Source organism: Pollicipes pollicipes, unplaced genomic scaffold (genome assembly GCF_011947565.3).
Source record: "Pollicipes pollicipes isolate AB1234 unplaced genomic scaffold, Ppol_2.1 Scaffold_2555;HRSCAF=2994_pilon_pilon_pilon, whole genome shotgun sequence".
Classification (NCBI taxonomy): Eukaryota; Metazoa; Arthropoda; class Thecostraca; order Pollicipedomorpha; family Pollicipedidae; genus Pollicipes; species Pollicipes pollicipes.
In genome coordinates, this window is record NW_023596136.1 from 1,012,939 (window position 1) to 1,035,664 (window position 22,726).

The 22,726-nt window shown below is 48.3% G+C and overlaps 1 protein-coding gene across 1 annotated transcript in view; it reads right to left on the bottom strand.

The window, feature by feature from the left end:
• The window catches only part of LOC119107281 (follicle-stimulating hormone receptor), a 66,467-nt gene that overhangs the window by 3,575 nt on the left and 40,166 nt on the right, over positions 1-22,726 (bottom strand). Inside the window, exons 8-10 of the mRNA XM_037230704.1 lie at positions 22,406-22,471; positions 12,922-12,990; positions 11,648-11,722 (exon numbers count right to left, since the gene is read on the bottom strand). Coding sequence (XP_037086599.1) covers positions 11,648-11,722; positions 12,922-12,990; positions 22,406-22,471 — 210 coding nt within the window. The remainder of the gene's footprint in view (positions 1-11,647; positions 11,723-12,921; positions 12,991-22,405; positions 22,472-22,726) is intronic.

Here is a 22,726-nt window from a genome sequence, read left to right on the forward strand (position 1 = left end):
CAACATCATCCTGCCGCATATCTTACGATCTTGTTTTGCGACCAACTTACTGTTTTTATATACGCAAGACGGTATCTTTCTTATCAACTGAGATGGAATTTGGGTGTGGTTAGGGAATTCTGATGCTTTAAAGGTACAGCGCAGGACTCATCAACTAATCAGAAACACTTCCAGTGAAACCGACAAACTCACAAACGGGGGATAAAACCAAGCATGATACAACAGATCAATTCATCATATCATTGCAGCAAGTCTGGCGACAGTCTGACCTTTTCAATACGTTTTTTAACCCACAATCTCATGCGACATATGTCATACAATGAACTAGGGCAAGCCTTAAGAATCATGGGTTAATACATAAGGAGCATGAAGATGAAAAAATGATACACTGTCAGCCAATATAATGGCGTAATCTTTCACCGGATTTAGAATGGGCAGCAACCCATGATATTTCTTACAGGGTATATTGTGTATTTGTTGAATAGTGCTGAACAGACTCATATTCCTGACGCCACTCATTGCGAGCTTCTGACAAAAAGGAATGGAGGACTTGGGTGCTCTCTGATCAACGACGGCTTAATTTAGTTTAAAGGGATTGAGCCTATCGCAAGATCATATCTGAGATAAACAGGGGAAAGTTATGCTAACTTTCCTGATCCATTTGGCACATTCCCTGCACTAGGGTTTCTTTTGCACTAAAGAAGTTTGCAATATCTCGATATTAACACCAGCCACTGGAGGACGAGTTCATTTGATGGATTGTATGTTTTTTCATGAAAACTGATTTGTTTCCAAAGCGGGCATATCAAGGCTGTGAAGGTCCAATGAAATAAGCATTTTTTCCAAAAATATTAATCCGCACGAAGAGTGTTCCAAAATACATCACCATGCGACAACGTACTTTCTTCACGATCAGCGATGCATTGCTGACGGTCTCTAAGAAGACAATCCGAATGGCTCAGTTGTAGCATGCAACGTTTTGAAGATGTAGCGTGCTGCTTTCGTGTTATCAACATAGCCTGTACAACATTAGGTGGTTTGGTATGCACAATAGGTGGTTTGATCTTAAAGGGCTGATAAAGTTAAGTGACTCGGACTGTGGCGTGAGATAACATCTTTTTGTTTAAAAGTAGTATTAGTAGTATGCATGGCATATTAGAATTGTAAATAGCATGAGAGTAAGCAGCAATAGTAATACACGTAGTGGTGGAAGAAGTAGTGAGCTGTAGTAGTAGTGGTAATAACTGAAGTAGAAGTAGTATCTGCATTAGTATCAAAATTTAGTCGAGGCCTTTTACTCGGATGGATTTCTGGGATGAGCGCCTACGCCAACCAGCGCGCGTGGTGTAACCCCCGACCCCGCCACCCAGTCGGTAAACTCCAGTCCAGCGCGCGTGGTGTAACCCCCGACCCCGCCATCCAATCGGCAAACTCCAGTCCAGCGCGCGTGGTGTAACCCCCGACCCCGTCATCCAATCGGTAAACTCAAGTCCAGCGCCCGTGGTGTACCCCCGACCCCGTCATCCAATCGGCAAACTACAGTCCAGCACGCATGATGTAACCCCCGACCCCGCCATCCAATCGGCAAACTCCAGTCCAGCACCATCATTTTTCGGCGAAGTCGTAGCGTGCTGTAATGCTTGGCAGGTCCCGACCTGTACTCTGGGGTCACCTGACCTTTACTGCGGCTACTGTCAGCGGTGGCATGCCATCACCGTTAGGAGCAAGTAGCGACCACGTAAAGCGACTCGAACCCTCCGCGCCACGGGTCGGTGGCCCGGGAAAACTACTGAAAAATAGGCTAAAAATAGGCTGAGGTGGCCGAAAAATTAAAAACTACCTACGCTCCGATGATAGCAACGACCAAGCTGGCAAAACTTTAAGGAATGGCGTAGCTTTCATAACGCCCCTGATTTTTCTTGCAAGTGAAATGAATGCCTCAAACTACATTCTATGTCAGCGTTGAAATCCGTACAATCCCTTCTTTAAAGCACATTTTTCGCCATTGCGATCGCCAACGGAGACAACACGCAAAAATTGTCATAGTTCAGGTGTCTGAGATTTATTGTGGCCGAAAAACTGCTTTACAGTAAAACTGTGTTTACACGTACTACAAAGAACGAAAACTTAAACCCGGAACACATTTTTCAGGAACTCAAAGCCCTTGAACGAAATACGATGCGCGGCAATACGCACTGAACGGATGACATTTTTTGAGTCACCTTCCATGTTCAAAAATAGACCAAAAATATCAGAGATTTTACACGTGAAACCCCGTACTGGAGCTAAAAGCATAAATGAGTCTGATGTGAAGCTTTTCAGGGCCTTTGAGAGAACCGACCACAGCCCGGACCCCGATAGAATGGATTCCGAGAGCTACCTAGCCTAAAGGCTAGTAAACAGCGCGCTTCTGTCGTTCGTCAGCGTCCAGTAATTACGCATGCCGGGGCGAGAGCTCGTCTGTACTAAAACGCTGCGCATCGAGGCACTCCGCCTGAGAGAGCCACGCTGCAGAGGATCGCGGCGCGTTCTGGAAAAGTGGACGGAGTTTCTGTTTAACAAACACTTAAGGGTACGTCGTTGAAGTGTACCGCATTTACTGCATTATGACTCAGCAAACATTGGCAGAAGAAGGTTATCTGCTTGGTATATTTAAGGAATGAAGCCTCCTCCAAGCTGGTCCCTTCCGTCCAACCACCGACTCCCAGGCCAGATCGGCATTTTATCCTAAGATAGATCAATAGTGAGCAATGGTAAATTACTAGGGCAAAGGTAAATACACCTGGGTTTAGCCAATAACACTATTTTGTAGCAAGGCAGGCGCACCAGGTCTTTCCCATCAGATTACGCGCAAGGCACAATCTAAGCTGATCAGCTGAAGGCGTTCTTAGGTAAGTTGTTTTGAATTTAGTGTAGTAAATCACAAGCACTTCACTCACTCAATGCTTTCAGTTGAGCAGGTGATAGCACACTTGAGAACTAAAAATTCTTTAAGAGTTTTGAATCGCGACACTTCAAGTTATCTTCCTGGCTTCCAATAACATTCTGCAGGTAGTTGATCTTTCCGATACAACTTTTGCATTTTCCACGTCAAACGATTAGTTAGAACGTCAAAATCCATTATGGGAAATAGAAGTTTCTTATTTGAGCTTTAGAGGTGCGTACTATCATTTCGCGTTACAGATTGTTATTCATCGTACCTAATTCTTCCCTACACATGCATGTATGTCTATTGGCCATTTTCACGACCGATGCATGCACTCAAAAGTTTTCGAAAAGTTTTAAATACGTTTCTTTTAGGTTTTAATATGTATTAAATCTTCTTACAAGGAAGCGATTAAGTTTGTTTATTTACGCATTTAAGCAGAACCCTTTACAGACATTTCTCAACCCACGCCTTTAGCTCACCCAAATCATAGGAAAATACCAGACCTGGCAGTCAGCAGTGTGCATCCGTCGGGGGTGGTGGATGCCGGCTGCCCGATTATGCATTGTTCACATCTGTACTGTGTGGAGAAAGACACGCCTTGAGAGTTAGTTCATCCAAGGATCATTCATCTTGGACTATGGTTGCACCCGCCCGGGTGGCCGGTTGGATACCCTTCGCTTAGGTGGCGGTCACTTTGACGCCTCCCCCCCCCCAGATCTCAGGAAGTGAGAAAGCTAGAGACATCAAATTTGCAGCGTGTATCGACCTGTCCGTGAACTCTTTCAAATCAAAGTTTGAGCTTCCCAGGTCATAACCTTTGGGTCAAATAAGGTCAAACAAGGTACGCTTCCAGGCTGGTCTCCAAAGGGCTCCTAGAACTTAGAAAACTTATCTAAGCAAAGGGTTACATGCTCATATAAGGTCAGTGACCTTGTTTGACTTTTTGAAGGTCATGATGACCAAAATCATACAAGGCCGCTTTGAGTTTTTCAATTGAACATGCGACAAAGATAACGTTAGACAGTATGCTCCTAAAAACAAAATGTTGGCCCGGGTCATCTTAGATCAGTGACCTATCCTGGCCTTTAAGAAGTCCATGGAAGGTGTCTAGTGCGTTTCCTTTTATCAATAAATTCGAAATGAGAGCCAGAAACTATCCCATACAGCAGTAACAAAACAGGCTGGTTTTGACCTTGGTCTGACCTTCATACCTGACCCTAGGTCATTGTTGTTTGTTAAATAAATTGTTGAGATGTCTAAGAAAGCATCTCAGAGGTGTACGGTCTTGTCTAGCACTCCATTGTTGGATCAGATTGAACGATTCCCTAAAAATTGTTTTCGCTGAAATTACGGCCTGACTGACCTGCCATAGGTCGGTGACTTTACAAGGTAAATCTAAATTTGTGATGTTAGACGATCCGCTATTCAATTTTCCACAGCCATACTGAATGTGGTGCGGCTACGCCGTGCCGTTCGGAAACCATTCCGGAAAAAACCTTTGGGGGGTCAAATGGACCTCCACTCTAGCGCGCGTTAAGGTATGTAAGCGCTGTACGCTCCGTAAGTAATGTAAGTTCGGAGCAGTGAGCTAGAATCACTGTTGAGCTAGGGTGGGAGTGAAAAATTCCATCGCAAAAAGGCGATACGGCAGTGAAAAATTCAAGTTACGTAAGCTGGAACTTATGAGTCAGTAAGAGATGCTCCAGCGAACAGAGACATACATTTCAAGTTGGCATGGATGTAACAGCATAAATATGGCAAAAATATTTCGCTTTAATATCATAAGCCATTACAGCGAATTCGAGTATATTAAAGAAAGGTTATTTCATAATAGTATGATGAACATCAGAAGTATGCAACACAGTGGTTGATGCCGCACTTTGCGCTCCCCTTCCGTGGGATTTTTTTTAAACACAAACCAAAGCAAAGGAATTCAACAACAAAATCATCAGCAAAAATTCAACAAGCACAATGCATTCAAAGAAAAAGCCTTGGACTCCTGCACATTGACACACCACAAATCAAATACAACAGACATACCTCTGGCTTCTGTTAAGACCGTCAGCAAACACAAATATTATGTCACTGTTTCTTGCAAAATACCAATGCTTATTTCCATGAAGGTAACATGACTAAGCCTAACCAAAAGAAGCCTTACCTTATTTCATCCTGTCTAGCCTTTTTGTAGCACAGCTGCAATTTGAGTCACTTCTTATTGCAACAGTCCTACTGCCATTTGCCTTGCAAGTAATTAATTCGACCTAACTTAGAGTAGGCCATATGTTGAACATCATATCAACTCACCTCATCTATTTCTTTACGGCAGCACTTGTAATAAAAACATGATAAACCTTATTTTTAGTTGGTTTCAACTTGTATTTTGGTTCAATTCATTTGTGTAAGCTTGTTGACGCCAGACAAAGTTGAGCACACACAAATCCAATTCCAGGAACCAGCTGAAAGGACAGGACTATCCATTGATTATTTAAATCACTCCGAATAACTTATTCTGATTGTCTCGGTTACTCTCTGCCAAAGCCAACAGTGAGTGTGCCCCACGAAAGTTATTTTCTTCCTAACATAACATAAGTTTTGGATGGTTACCAAATCAGTTTTGCTGCTTGCCTTTTCAGCTGCAGCAAGAGTATCTATTAAGGTTTGGTTATTGATATTTAATGACTTAAAGTTTGAGATGTTGGTTTCACATTTTAAATGGGAAGGTCTATTTGCTGATAACCAATATTTACCTCATATTGTAATTGCTATGCAGCTTAAAGTATTCCTGTGTTAAAAAACATAGTGCATATCTACAGTGAAATATTTTGCCAGTCAGCAAACTATGGCAACTACGGACAACATCTTGCTAGAGCAGATATGAGGGACCATTTCAACAAATTTGAGACAGTCAAGAGTATGCAACAAAACAGTTAAGTTGCACGTCTCGTGGCACCATATTTGGTCTTATGAACAAAACTCGATGCATTTAAACAAAGGATCGATAAATCTGGTTGCAAGTCATGTGATTAAAGCAGGTAAGGTCAGCAATTAGTTGTTCCACAGGAGATACTTATCGGATTTTTTTTAAGGCGGGCGTCCTCCTGCTCCTCGACACAGAAGTCAATATCGTTCGCATGGTTTGCTGACAAACAGGGTCACCCAACCCACCAACAAAATGTGAATATCAATCCTGTCCACCAAACTACAAGATTAAAACGCAAAATGAGTAAAATGAGGTCTACATAACAGAACAGTTTTAAATGGCATAATTTCGCTACCATACACTTCTGTATTAGCTGCGCCAAACCTGTACCAACACTATGCACGGTAAAATAATGTGACTTGGTGCGGTAGTGGAACCGGAATGGCTAAGACTTACCATTATTGAGCCTCGCCATTACCATAAAAATGGCTAACTGGGGTAGTAGGAGGCCAAATGGCAGTACAAATAAGTTCCATGATTTGAATTGTCTCCTTCATTCTGTATGAATTATTCACTCTTCGGTGCATTTCAAACATGTTTGGGCGGCTGTCGAATTAATCCAATTTATGTGTAAAATACGTGCAAGTTTGCAGTTGAAACATTTCACAGAGAAATCCGTCAACGTTTTAAATCATAGATGGTGTTTTTAAAGATAATCGGGATGGAAGGAAAAATGAAGTTGTACCACACTCCTAAGAGACCAAGAAAAGCAAAATAAATTAAATGAATGCAAAGACTTCGAGTTGTTGGCCAAATTTTGCAGTCAGCTTACTGGACTAACAATTTGTGAAACTAAGTGTTCAAATAGTGAAATTCAGCTATTATATTTCATTTAGAAAACATTTCTGGAATTTTTCACTCCGCATTTTGGGAGTAATGCAATGTAGTGGTGAAGTTTCTTTGGGTAAAAGAAATACGTGGAGTAAGATTGTCTGCCGGGCTTTGCTGGTGTTTATACCAGGCTCCGCTTTGCCGGCGTGGTGTTCGCGTGGCGTGGCCCAGAAAGTTGGGGATGCGTGAAAACCTTTGCTTTGAAAAGCATTTGGCACACAGCGATAGATTGTGATGCATTTTGTAAATAAACCACACTTGATGCATGCAAGCGCCTGGAATCGCTGAGGCTCTCGGGCATGAAGGCACCCGGTGCTCTTGCTCTGTGCATACATAGACATGATTCAGATGTAGACGAGGCAGTATATAGCCATGGGTGTTCAGGTTCTATGGAGCATTGTTTACGCTTGGTATGTCCAAGTGATCTCGGTTTTGGATGACATTTTAAAACCTCTGAAAGGGATACATAAGTTTGGTATGAGTGGTTAGACAATATCAGGTAAGAGTCAAATGTTCGCATGAATATGGGGAGCAGGAGCAAAAATTCCTCCTCATAGGGCGCTGCATTCCACCCAAAATGGGCAATTCTAGGACACTGCATAGAAGTTTGTTTCGTCGCTTCTGCGTCCGAAATTCCATCAGATGTTTTTAATAAGCTTCGACAAATTTTGGTCGTAAGAGATCACACTTGTCCATAAAACTATGATCTTGTTTATTGCCGGCTAGTCACAATTTATGACGTTATGCGCCCATCCAAACATGTTTGAAGTCTTTACAAAACACGCCCAACCAAAATTGCCCATTAAAGGCGCGTGGTTACAAAGTCAACATTAAAAGGGTTTTAAAATGTTAAGAAAAGTTTTGCACAGCAATGTTACGAAAACGGCTTTTGTTACGGACCATGTAATGGAAGTGGTCACTGAGAAGAAAAGGCGTTTCTGTCCAGACCTTACCTACCACAGCTTCTCCCTTCCAGAACACTTGGATGAGTTACTTTCCAACTTCTGGACTTCATTAGAGCCACGTGACGAACGGCTCTGAGCAGCGCGCTGTTCTCCGTCAATAACCCCAACAGCAGTCCATTTACGGAGCAGCAGTGTTATACGACGCATGCCACGCGCGCGGCTCCTTCGACACCAGGTACGGTTGAGAACTAAAGCGAGTTCACCACGAATGCGCAGACCGCGCCGTGCGTATGGCACCATGACCTTCTTCGCGCGAAATCCAAAAACGCGTATTGGATGGTTTGGAGGGTTTGATTTCCAGCGACAAGTTCTTATCTGTCTGTACGACGGTACGTGTGCTTTTGTCCTGTCACCTTAGGATGGCGACTTAAAACGCGCAATGACAGGTAAGACACGCAGTCGTGAGATGATAATTGTTGGGGCTTTACGTCCCTTCGTCTTACGAATGCCGTTGTGTCTGAGCACCTGCAATAAAATGCCGAAATAGAATGAACAGACGATATGCAAAAAAGCGCTGCGTGGTAGATACTCAGTTGGCGCTATTCACGCGAGGGGCGTTAACCTTCAGGTAGTCGTTCGAGTTGCGCTGTCACGCGACGTCCGGTTAGTTGCTAGGAACGCGGTGGGCAAGCCAAACGTTATTGGAAACGACTTTTGGCGAACTTACAGCAACTAGTTGGATGAGTCAGATTTGAACACTAAAATAGTGCATTAAAAATCCATTAAACGTCCGTTTCAGCTCCAAGACCGAAAAACAACCAGTGAAGAGAGGATTTTGACAGACATCGACACAGTGGGTTTGATTATCTGAAGGTGGCGTTTTTATGATCATATTATTTCAGGTCATGTCCATGACCTAGGAGCAGGATCGCAAACTGCTGCGCTGGTCGACCCCTGGTGAATTGCCGCCGCGCTGTAACTGGCTCCCTCCGTAGGTCACTGAGGACGGGGCTCAGCTTAGTTAACTTAGTTTACTTAACTTAAGACGGTGCATTGACCTACTCCATGTAGGTGGCTCCACTCCTTTACCCGTTGATATTTATCAAACCTAGCACTATCGTCACCATCATCCTTGACCACGATTATCAATGTAACCAATGTGTTATGCGTACCCATGTCTTCCAGCGCATTCAAAGCACTGCCGCAATGTTGAGCCATAAAAGAAAAGAAACTGCCAACGTCAAGCAACAAAAGGAAGACTTAGTGGGAACAGATGTTCTTGATAACTTTTCGTATAAGAGGAAAATCCAGATGAAAAATAGAAAGTTCATTGTTTGATCCCAATTCATTTCGAGTCTAACCTTTAATCTATATTAGGCCGGAAACCAATTATTTCTGCCGGTGGCAGCGTGTGGCGGTGCAGAACCACCTGGATGATGACGTCAGAAAGGCTGGGCGCGAACCCCGTCCTCAATGACCTGCGGAAGGAGCCAATTACAGCGTGGTGCTGGGGGCGGTGGGGCGCACTGCCGGAGTCCAAATTGGGGTTGAGAGGCTCGATACTTCCAATTCGCGGGGCAAAGCGAGTTGGTTTCAGAGTCGCCCAATTCTCACCGGGCGAGAGCAGCATTACTCAGAAGAGGGATTCGTATGGACCCATTACCGTTCGACTATTAAAAACAGTCATAAAATAAAAAGGTCGGTGCCAGCCTCCGTGACATTTCAACTGTCAACCAAACACAATTTCAGGCCAACGTCTTGTTTGCACTGACAAAACGCATCGATACTTTTCCGCCCCCCCAAAAGAAAACAAAAAACGAAACCACGACAACCAGATGAGCACAGGAAAATCTCCCCAATCAGATGACTCACAAAATGAGGTTGAGCATCGATTGAGGATCGGTCATAACATGATTTATGTGAGTGCAACGTTTATGAGGGAATTCGCAAATCGGGTACATCAAAATGCATGTGTTCGTGACGATTCAAGTCAGTATGCAAGCAAGCACGGCCTGGAACGCTTGATCGTTTCGGACGCTAATTCGTATGCGCCCTTTCAAATTGGTCAGCCATTCTACAACCAAGTCAGGAGGTTGGCTCTCGTACTGCCCCTGTGTGCCCTGTCTTTTCAGTAAAAGGTACAGTTGACCAAGGTCAGTTGAAAGAAAAAGTGAAAAAGTGAGTTCATTGTTTTATGTTTTGATTGAGTATGTACAAAAGGCAAAAACTGATTTGATCCCACTGTCTTTTCTTTTAAATACATCTGCAGTGTCTCCAACGGTCATAGACTGCGCGGCCGAAAATGTGACATTTTTCAAGCTACCTGTCCATCTCTGTTTTGCATGTTGACTTTTGGCAGGGTATTTGTGCAGCGAACAAACTAACCGATACGACTTGTAACATTATGTCAAGGGATACACAATGACAAAACATATGAATATTAGGCAATGCAAGTCTTATCAACTGCAGGATAACACTGAATTGGCCTATAGCGTGATAATGTAGGTTAATTCAAATGTTTGTATGTGCGTATGTAAAATGTCTATTTTCTCCGATTTTCAGAATATTTATATCACGTAGGTATTAAGGTACTTGCCATAACTCAGTAAAAATTAGCCAAGAAATATGATAAATCGTGCTGCTATTTAAAGTACTGCGGATGCTTTTAACCCAAGTTCGACGTTACGGCGGCCATTATCAGGCTTAAGGGGAGGTACGATTTTTATGACTGAGGTTTATTTTTGTTTACATTCTTATGCGTAACAGCTGGTTTCCTTAGTCAGACGGGATTGTGTCTCAACATCAGCGACTATTTCGCGTCACGGTGACGTCACTCTTCCACCCGGTCGTCGTGTGCCTTTCCTGGCCGTGGGACCATTGTCATAATCTCTAGTAAAACATATATGGCGGTGACTAGGCCTTTTGAAGACATTATTTACGTATAGAAGAAGCGTCAGTTAGGTGAGCTAATGACGTCTTTAATTTGTGGGAGCATTAGTATGCAAAATGCATGATATCGTATAAAGCTTATAAAGCGGGATTTTTGCAGCCCACTTCGATTTTTACGCTACTTGAAATAAAACCAAGTGGGGGAGAAGAGAGGAAAATACTATGCTAAACATGCCATGATCGGTGATTTATTCCAGCATATTATAGCACGTCGAGTAAAACACCAGACAGGTAACATTTCCTCACTTGAAGAGGTCAACACGGAGCGCAGCTTCAGCTCTACCTCAACAGCCTTGACCCTAACGACGGGTATCCATGGTAACCTGAGACGCTGAGTTCGGTAAGCTATGGAAAAGCTCTTTCGGTACCATAATCTTGGTACTTCCAATCATTTTCCAAATCATTCTCTAATAGCAATGACATCGGCTTATGAAAATACTTGTAAATGCTGTCTGACGTCTGGCGGACCGTCATTTTTTAACAGAACGCTACGCACGTCGTCATGCTTCTTATGAAGCGCCAGCGGCCGCGTTGGTCAAATTAGGGCCCAGCAGCCATAGCGCAACCGGGATTCATCTGCCGGGCCACCTTTGCCGCGACAGCTGTAGATAAGTATTCAATCACCCGCAAGCTTATCTCACAATAGTTCCATTGATGCCGAGTGCGTCGATAAGTTATGCCGCCATGTACCGCGAAGCTACGGGTACAGCGAGAACCGACTGACGACGGTGCCCAGTGAAAATCTGGTGGTAGCGGTTCAGGCGGACGCGAGGCGATGGTCATGCGAGGGTAGATGATGGGAAACGAAAGGTGGATCAGGTAGATAATTGGAAATGGGAGGTAAGCGAAAGACGAGTGACGGTCAAACCTACGGCGACTGTCAAAGACCACAGCAAGAGGAAACAAAGAAGTTTATTTTATTGATTAAGAGTGGCAACGAGCAAGGCTATTTCAACCGCTGTACTTCAGGACAAGGCAGCATCATAAACAAACTAAATTTGGTATCGCCTACCGGAACTTAGAAGATGGACCAAGCGGTGCAGCAGCACTTACAGCGTTCTGAGACTTCCCAGACCCCGGAAGGCCAGGCGATCCAGGCGCTTCAGGTGCAGGTTTCCATTCAGCTGCCTGTCAGAGAAACACAGCGTCCTAAGAAGTGTACGAAACTGTCGAATGGAATGTAGTACAGGGTGATCAGATTCAATGATTCGTAAGGTATCTGTTGCTTACATACTTTTCCTAACATGGGACATCAAAATAAAAATTGGTCATGACCATTGGACATCGGCAATGAAAGAGTTGGCGATCAGCAATGAAAACGGTTAAAACAGTGATGACAGCGGTGACTTGCCAGGAAGTGGCAGAGTTCACCACACACACACACACACACACACACACACACACACACACACACACACACACACACACACACACACACACACACACACACACACACACACACACACACACACACACACACACACACACACATATATATATATATATATATATATAGATATAGATATATATATATATATATATATATATATATATATATATATATATATATATATATATAAATGCATAGTTCTCTTTTACCTCGTGCGGGCCAAGCAGGCCACCGTGACATTTTAGGACCCATTGGAATCATTTAGACGGACGAGTTATCTAACAAATTTTACTGCCTGAATGCAACTTTGATGAGGATGCGAGCTTTGAGAATGGCCAACGGCGCACTGAAAAACAAAACACACTGCCAGTAATGTGTCCTTGCTGCCCTTTCTTAATCAATTGTTTGGGTCTTGTATATATATTCGTACTTCCGCCCGGCTTTACAGCCACGGCGAGCCCAAAAACATATAGCAGGACTGTTTTGAGCCATTGGCGGAGGCGGCGTCGTGACAGCGTGGCGTTGGGGTAGAGAGGGATGCAGAAACATTGATACCGAGAAGGGCGTTACGACGCAAAAGTGGCGTTTGTCCCTCTTGGGATATTATTCCTTTAACCTGCGGACATTACCCCGCATCATTAGTAGGTGCAGCATGTACGAAGTTGATAGGGAACACGCATTGTTATTGCCCTGTTGGGTTGCTTGCAGATTTTGTCAGCTGTCATTTCCCCATATCCATTACGGACACACAGCAGTTTGCACAAGGCATCTCGGTCTGCACGACTAAAGGACTATTACCAGGACTGGTAATAGCTGACCATCCACGCCTACGTGTCTCGCCAAAACGGGTCTGTTCCCATCCTGCCAGTAAGCAAGTCGAAGATGCATATTCTGTGTGAAGATGCACGCACACTTGGCTGCCAGAGCTCGCACTCACAGTGTCCCAATGCGAGACCCGTTGAACGCCCAGTCTGAGATGGACTCCAGTTGACTGTTCGCAAGAGACCTGAAACAAACGAGACAAATCGATCAATACTGATCAACTGTCCGTCCGGTGGCTTAGTTGGTTAGAGCGCCTGCCTCCCGATCCACCCACCCGTGGCGGGGTGGGCTCGAGTCGCTTTAGGGCGCTCGCTATTTGCCCTTGACAGGTATGGCCTGCGGCCGGTGGCAACGGCCGCGCTAAAGGTCAGTTGACGTCAGAGGGCAGGACGGACCGTGCCAAGCATTGCGGCACGTTAAGCTTTCGCCACAAAATTCTGCCGTTGACATGGAATTGCGCGATCGGATGGTAGGGGTCAGGGCTCACACAACAAGCACTGCTTAGCGTGAGCTCTGATCCCGGAAATCCATCCATTCAAAGGGTTCGGATCAAATCTGTAAAAAACTGCGACCTGCTGGCGTCTGAATGTTGTGGACCAGCTTGCTATAAGGAGGTGCCGCAGTACCCGGAATGGAACACAGACTTGCGAACGCCGTTATTGAGGCGAACGTCGTGCTGAAAGCAGCCGCGATAAAGCCGGTAAGTTATTGCGTGCAGCGTGACATTTGAAGATTGGCTGTTTTCAAGACGTTTGTAGCTGGCGTTGCTACAAAATACCCTTCACCATGGTCGCCAGTTTATCGCAACAGCAAACAACGACTTCTTCGACTGAGATAGCCAGCCAGTGTCTCACATCCGTGAAATATGAGCCCCGGTGCATAAATCTCCGTATGTGCCGAGTATGAGACCGCCATGAGTGGCGTCTTCCCGGGCAGCGCACCGAGTAATATCCGTCTGAGAGGTCCGCACATGAGCCGAGCCTCGCCCACCACGGCGTGATTACCTCTGGGCGCCCGGCACCTCACCGTTCTCCGCGATGGACACCACCCCACCCCTGACCTGAGCGCTGCACGCGCCGGCCGCGGCTAGCCACCTCCCCGGGCAGTGGCCGCTCATGCGTGCTACTCCGTCAGCACGGCTGCGGGGCTCGCTGCCAGGGGCCGCAACGGCAGCCGGCCAGCGCCAGCACTACCTGTGCTCTGCGCTGTCGCAGACGAACGTCCGCCGACGGCGGTAACTAGCCGCGCAGATCACCTCCGCCCGAAAATCCCGGCCGACATCGCCATGTGTGGCATGAGTGGTGCCTCCGTCTGTTATACCAGGGCTCAACGACGGTCCGAAAAGTTCAAACGTATTATGACTAAGCCAGCATCAACCGGAGTATGGATGGGGGAGGCTAGCATGGATTTACTGGGAGACGTTATAATGGCAACTTCCCTATCTCTTGAACCATTGAAATGATTTTGCCAATTTTAAGAGCATCAGCAACCCTGGATCATCTGGCGCAGAAAGCGTCGTTTTCAGACCACAACGCCGCTGGCAGTGTCGAGACTCAGATGAAGTCGGGCTGAAAGCTTTAGAAACATTTGTGACCACTCGCTGCCCGAAGGCAAACCGTCAATCTAAATTCTGCCCACTCCTTATCCCAAAAGAACGATAGCCTACTAAGCTACAACTAAGAGCCTACTAAGCTACAGAAGCGTACGCCATGGGGAGAATTTGCATGGCATTACCCACTATGATAGCCATTCACGGTGCAAGAGCTCCCAGGTGGCACGAAGGCATGGGTCGCAAAATAAATGTGTCGCGTGATGATGGGTCTTTCACGGGACAGGTAAAGCAGCTTTTCGTGAGAGGGGAAGGCTACACTGTTTGAGGGGGGTGGGGCTAAGACGTGGCGCAGAAGATGCAGCTCCAGATCTTGGCCAATAGCCGCCTCAGCAGTCACGACCATTCTTCGTTCTAGCTCTGTCTGCGACACGACGCATTGTGGTATGACGGACAGCAGGGGAATCAAAGAAAACGAATGAAGAACAACAAACAATGAAGTCAGAATTCCCGAGGAACATCTGCACCAGATCGTAAAAAGCCTCTTGCGAGGCGCCTCAAAAGTCTGGAATTAGCCTCAGAAGTGCCAAGTCGTCCTCCTGCGCAAGCACCTGTCAATCTGGGGTGCTGAAACGGTACGGTCACGATCAGGTCACGGTCTCACGGTCGGTCACGATACGGTCACGATCTCCCGCCTTAGAATATGTTGCTGGCCGCGGTGCTGCTCCCCGGCGGCACGCCTCATACACTGGTAAGATTCTGGAACTCCTGATCGTTCTGGCGAGATGCTGGAACTCCTGATCGTACTAGCGAGATGTTGGAACTCCTGATCGTACTAGCGAGATGCTGGAACTCCTGACCGTACTAGCGAGATGCTGGCACTCCTGGTCGTACTAGCGTTCCCAATCCCTCGGGGTCATCCCGCGATGTGCAGACGAAACGGCTCATGTCAATACCCTGCGGGCTCAACTTGCCAGTTTTGGATGCCCAACCGTTCAAAAAAAAAAAAAAATCCCTTAGCCACATTTCGGCAATGGACGAAGCCTGTTGTGCCCACCACTTCCTGGAATCAGATGGCATGTTAAGAGCGCCTGGTGGGGTTCGGGGTATATCAATGCTTATCCGGGCTAGTGTTCTCTTGTGTCGACAAACTAATGTCCTGTGCTGTTTTACTCGAACTTGCACGTTCATGTGCATGGCCTGGATTAGCACTAAAACGCACGAGGCATTCACGAAACGAGATCAAGACATTACGTGCATTGCTTGCATCAGTCGATGCTGCTTTGCCCGCAGAAAGTGGCAGTAGGCTAATAGTGTGGTCTTACTTTTTACTTTTGCTGAGCACGGTTGGTCATGGGTGAGGTTTCCGAAAATATGTTGCGCTAGTGGGTGAGGACCGAGCAAGGAAGGATTGCTAAAACTATGACCTGCGTCTTCTTTAATCGTTTTCTTCCGAATTTGGCTGACTTCCTTTTTAAAATAGTAGGGGGTGGGGGGTGAACCACTTCATTTGAATAGAAAGCTACATAGGGGGGCTGTGGCGCCCCTTTAAGGTATTGGAATAAGCATGCGATATAATAGCATAAGCTCACTTATAACCATAGGCATACTTCTGAGAGGACAAGACTGTTCTACACAACGCAACTTCTCTGTTCAGTAAATATGCCCCTCAAAAGATCATTGTGTGATTACGTCGCAGTATTCCACACCACATTGATTGAGGACCAATTGACGACCATTATATCCGAAAATCGTCCTCACCAACGCCAGATATTAACGACTCGGCAATCTTATTTTTCCTGGCCCTAATCGTCGCATGGCTAATGGAGCGGCAGGATTTGAATGACATGCCTAATGGTCATGCCAACGTCATGACCATTAGGCATGCCGTAAATGCGACATGGATTTATACGTCATGGATGCCTATCAATGCGTCATAAATGCGTCATAAATGCCTGGGTGAAAAATAAAATGGTTCAAAGGATCTCCCCAAAATGGTCCGCACATCATTGTGGGCATGAAGCTCAGGAACTGCCGGGGCTTAGGCCTCAAGAAAGGCAAGACTTTGAACTGCACCAAATGATCTTCAAGATGGCTATTTCAGTGAAAAACTCCATATAAATGTCACATGTCAAATGCAGACGTCAAAATGTGTAACGCTCTCTTTACAGAGAATATCAAAGATTAAAATCTACTGAGGCAAGCATCACGTATGATGGAAAAACCTCACTCGTAACTACCAATTGGTGCGCTTTGATATTGGTGTGCAAATGACTCTTCTAGATAACAAAACCTCACCATTTCGTAGAAATTCTCTCCTCAATACGTTATTGTTTGATTGCGTCATGGAGCGTATTAGGACGTAAGGGTCACTGCCAGACAGCCCGTGTCAGAATTGTCACTGTAACGGACGGGCTGACTGACTTGTAGTGCTTAAAATTAAACTGGCCGCAACAAGGTAGGTTTAAGGTGTGAAAACACCGACCACCATTATTTGCGCGTATTTGGAACCGTCCTCATTATGACCTTATATATATTTTTTCCGTGATGACATTTTGTTACCTGGTATGCATTTTCGGTTACGGCACTATTGTTAAATTATCCGAATCCAAGCCTCATGTCCGTCATAACGAGCAGAACTTCCCAAATATCTGCACTATGTATGACAAAACGCTGTTGGTCATCGACCTAACGTAAGCTAGTTGAAAGCCAACCGGTGTCCGTTGATACAAGGCGTGCTGCCGCACTTCGGACACGGATAAGTTCGTGGCCCTATTTCCCTTGACCTTGAACACCAGGTCGCCGCGGAGCTGGCGTCGGACCAGGGGCTGCAGGGGGCCCCTGGACCCCTATTACTGAGCCGCTGCGCCTGGGTGCAACCGCTGGCAACTTGACGCATGCCTCAAAGCTCGGCGAGCTGCAGGTGGGGCTTACACTGCGATCTGGGAAATCAGAGGTACGGGGTTCGATTCCCCGCGGTTTCCGCCCTTTATACCGGGATGGGAGGCAGGTGACGTCATATAGCCTCGGCAGCTGAGTGTGCCGTTAAGTCCTAATGACGACGGCGACGAGCTGCAGATGCCGCCGATGAGCCGGGATGACTCATACACGGCCAGCGGCGCTCGCAGAACGCCGGTAATCAAGGTGTCCCGGCAGACGGTGAACTGGCCCGCGGAAAACCAGAGTAGCCACACGTGCCTGCCCTGGACTTGGCGGATGTTACGCCACATTAGCCGGGCTGCTCGTCGGAACGGACGCCCTGCAGCGGATAGTGCCGTTGGAAGTACGCCAGGGACCTATCGGTGCCCCCAGGCGGTGAAAACCCAGCCTCGATTGGGTAACAGCCGGAAAGCTTTCCGATCGTTACCCACGAGCGCCGTGTGCCATCTGTGAAGGTGGGACCTGAATCCGCGTGACCGGTGACTCGGAGCTGCACGAGCGAAGCGCGAGGATAACGTTCCGAGTCCTTACGGAGTCCTCGCGGGGTCCTTGCGGGCGAAGTACACCCACGCGTCCCGGCGGTCCCAGTAGGGTAACGTTGGGCGAGACGCGCCGCGCGGCACTTCTTGGTGCGCCGGCGAGCGCCCCGAGACCGATCCGCTGTGGACGCCACCGACTGTGCCAGTAACTTAGGTAACGTGCCGCCCAGACCCCGCTATGCGTCACCGACTGTGCCAACAACTTAGGTAACGTGCCGCCCAGACCCCGCTATACGTCACCGACTGTGCCAGCAACTTAGGCAACGTGCCGCCCAGACCCCGCTATGCGTCACCGACTGTGCCAGCAACTTAGGTAACGTGCCGCCCAGACCCCGCTATACGTCACCGACTGTGCCAACAACTTAGGTAACGTGCCGCCCAGACCCCGCTATGCGTCATCGACTGTGCCAGTAACTTAGGTAACGTGCCGCCCAGACCCCGCTATACGTCACCGACTGTGCCAACAACTTAGGTAACGTGTCGCCCAGACCCCGCTATGCGTCACCGACTGTGCCAGCAACTTAGGTAACGTGCCGCCCAGACCCCGCTACACGGCAGGCGAGCTGGACCAAAGGCGAAGCTGGCGCGGGCGTGCGACGGTACCGTTCGAGGACACATCCATGAAGGTTAGGCGCGTCACCTGCAGCCACCGGAGCGGAGAACGCGACACAAGCATGAGCGGCATCTGCCGCACCACGCCATCGCCAAGACGCAGCCAGAGCGCACCGGACCCCGAACCGCTCCAGAGCGTCCCAAGTCGAGGCCGTAACAACGTCCCAAGTCGAGGCGGTAACGGCGCCCCAATTCGGGGCCGCAACAGCGTCCCAAGTCGAGGCCGCAACAACGCCCCAAGTCGAGGCCGCAACAGCGTCCCAAGTCGAGGCCGCAACAGCGTCCCAAGTCGAGGCCGCAACAGCGTCCCAAGTCGAGGTCGCAACAACGCCCCAAGTCGAGACCGTAACAGCGTCCCAAGTCGGGGCCGCAGCAGCGTCCCAAGTCGGGGCCGCAACAACGCCCCAAGTCGAGGCCGCAGCAGCGTCCCAAGTCGGGGCCGCAGCCGAGGCTCGGACGGCACATGGCACCAGGGAGGCACTCCGCTTGACTGAAATCCTGCGGACGACGGCACGGGTCCTCCGCTTTGGCACCAGCTGTCAGACCGTTCGCAGTGAGCACCATACACAGTGGCGCGTCTTCAAACGCCGTGTGCGTACGGTTAAACAATACAAATAACACTGCCGTCCGCTTATGCAATATTTCCGCCAACTCTTGTAACAATGACGTTTGGTTAGGTGCCGTGTGCCCGTCGGATCGTGACATGTCCAGTAGTGCATGAAAATATACATCGTCACTGCGCCAGTAGCCGTCTGTTGTTGCCACCTACCCTTAACCAGGCACGACCACAGTTCCCAAAAACGCATGTCCAAACTCGTTTTTAAACACATTTTTCCCGAGCATCACCATTCTGGTAACGCTCAATTTTCCGGGAAAGTGAGAAGAGTGGACCATGTCACACCCGCCCGCTCCCTTCCAGTGGCCATGCCTGTACCGGTGAGCCGCTGCACAGGACCGGCGCCTTGACACGCCACCGCACCGCCACAGCCCTAACATGTACTGCGTTGCTCGTTATATAAGTGATATCTGCCGTGCATGCTGCGCATGCCCTGCATATATATATATATATATATATATATATATATATATATATATATATATATATATATATGTAATAAAGATAGCCAACTACAAATTCAAACAAATCGTGATCGAGAAGGCATACTTTGCACTTTCCATTTCAATTCATTTTCACGGCCTGATTCGATGCCATATCGGCATCGAATGACGTCAAGGTGCTGATAAAAGTAAATAATTTTAGCTGTAAAGTAGCGCTGCGTGGGCCAACTGGAAACGCTATCAGTGGATCTCATCGGCACTGTCCGGTGTATTGGATTTACCCATGGCTTCGGCAGAAGCCTGGCTATCGCATTCAGTGGAGTTACAACAATGCAGTAGCCCTTATCAGCACACGCCAATACGGAACCACCCCGGCCGACGACCTTTGCCAAATCCCTGGTATCCAAAAGGAACGTCTTGCATTTATGCTTTGCATAGATCTGCATCGCTGCGAAACATTAATGTCATCGTTGTTCAGGGGACAGGGTTTTACATCCTCCGCTTCCACTGCCGAAACACGTACGAAACATGTTCTTAATGATATATATATATATATATATATATATATATATATATATATATATATATATTGATTTCACCAATTTGATTTCACACACATATATATATATATATATATATATATATATATATATATACATATATATATATATATCACCTGCCCCATTCTTCGATATCATTATCGGCAAGTAATCAGCAACGAAGGCATGACAATGGCCAGCTTGTTGGTCTGTCTGCATACTAACTTCATCTCATCTCCGTCGCACCATACTGACTTCAAGCCGCTTCCACCATCAAAAGCCAAGCTATTGGTCCCGTGCGCTGTGCTCGCGCCGAATTGCGCCCCCAAATGCCTCTCACAGCGCTGGGGCGATATGACCAGACAATCATGGGACGCGTGCCCTGGGCGGGATGCTCGTCGACCGGCGCATATGCACGTGCCGGGGGCGCGCTCCGCACTCCACGCCGTCCGGCACCGGCGCGTGCTGCATGCCAACTTTCACTGGATGGCCCTCTGGGTCGGTCGGCCGACGTCAGAAGGCCGACGATCAGTGTCGCGTCCGGAGAGGGCCGGCGATCAGTGTCGCGTCCGGAGAGGGCCGGCGACTAGTATCGCGTCCGGAGAAGGCCGACGATCAGTGTCGCGTCCGGAGAGGGCCGGCGATCAGTGTCGCGTCCGGAGAGGGCCGGCGACTAGTATCGCGTCCGGAGAAGGCTGACGATCAGTGTCGCGTCCGGAGAGGGCCGGCGATCAGTGTCGCGTCCGGAGAGGGCCGGCGATCAGTGTCGCGTCCGGAGAGGGCCGGCGACTAGTATCGCGTCCGGAGAAGGCTGACGATCAGTGTCGCGTCCGGAGAGGGCCTGCGACTAGTATCGCGTCCGGAGAAGGCTGACGATCAGTGTCGCGTCCGGAGAGGGCCGGCGATCAGTGTCGCGTCCGGAGAGGGCCGGCGATCAGTGTCGCGTCCGGAGAGGGCCGGCGACTAGTATCGCGTCCGGAGAAGGCTGACGATCAGTGTCGCGTCCGGAGAGGGCCGGCGACTAGTATCGCGTCCGGAGAAGGCCGACGATCAGTGTCGCGTCCGGAGAGGGCCGGCGACTAGTATCGCGTCCGGAGAAGGCCGACGATCAGTGTCGCGTCCGGAGAGGGCCGGCGATCAGTGTCGCGTCCGGAGAGGGCCGGCGACTAGTATCGCGTCCGGAGAAGGCTGACGATCAGTGTCGCGTCCGGAGAGGGCCGGCGACTAGTATCGCGTCCGGAGAAGGCTGACGATCAGTGTCGCGTCCGGAGAAGGCCGACGATCAGTGTCGCGTCCGGAGAGGGCCGACGATCAGTGTCGCGTCCGGAGAAGGCCGACGATCAGTGTCGCGTCCGGAGAGGGCCTGCGACTAGTATCGCGTCCGGAGAAGGCTGACGATCAGTGTCGCGTCCGGAGAAGGCCGACGATCAGTGTCGCGCCCGGAAACGGCCGAGCGATATCGGGTCTATGAGTCCATTCAGAGGTGTTCTTCGAAATTTTGGCACGTTGACAGCCTGCGCTGCAGTGGCGCTCCATGGCCGTCAGTTTCAACCCAACTCGCTCGCCACGAGTTGGGTCATGGACGCAGCACGTGTTCGTGGCAGTCGGCCGACGAGGGCCGCGCGGCGTACCGGTAATGGGCCAACTTCACTGAAACGAGTGCAAAGTTGCGCAATCTTGATTTGCGATGTTGCAGCGCAAAGGCGTACCAAAATAGCTCAGTATTCCATTGACTGAAAAGGTAGTCGAAATGAAGACACGCACACCGGTGGTCGTCTGGTATCTCTAGCCCTGTCTGTTTCCTTTCATTGCGCATGTCTTGACGGCGGAGAAGAAGGCGCACTTTCAATTAAGTACGGCTTGTGCCGTCTGAGTTGAGTGACACGAGCACGACCGATCTATACAGTGTCGCCGGCACAACACTCCCGCTCTCGACGTCTGGTGTCGCAGCTTGTTCTGAGTGAGCATAAGGGCTAGCCGCAGTCATCTCGGACACTTTAAATACGAATCAGCCACGGCTGCCCTGACGAGGGAAACTTATTGGCAAATAAATCCTCGTTAAAACGAGCGGGCGTGAGTTCAAGCTGCCGGCCACACCCCGCTCCCATCGGATCGGCGGGCCCGAGGCCACGTGGCGGGCGCCCAAGAACCTTCCCTAGCTGACGTCGGCAACAACTTTGGGTGCTTTTAAAAGAAACTAAAGACATGCATGCGTTGCAGCTGCTTTGATTAGGATCTGGCCACGTTACGAAGACAGCCTTAGGTCACGGAATCATGACACGAGCATGACGTAAGGACCAGGTTGGGAGTTCGTACTTCCATTATCCATGCATCTGACGATGCGGTGCAATCAGTACTTACAGCTGATCGGTGGTAATGTTAATGCTGTTACTTGGTAGTGACTTGATCCTATTTCCGTCCAGGTCACTGGAAAATGTGGTCATTATCAGTTTGATTCTTCTTGCACACAGCATGCGACAGGAGTTCAAGTTTGACAAGGTGATGACGTCGAATTGGTTTTTCAATAGGTAATGATAATGCTGCGCCATAAACATCTGGTCTGCGTGCATAACACATCTTAAGCACATATTGGTGTGCGACCATGAATATAGGACTTAATGGGATGAGTAAGTTTAGTTTAATAGTAAGTCCCGCTAACTTTCAACTTTGTTTTCCTCGCCC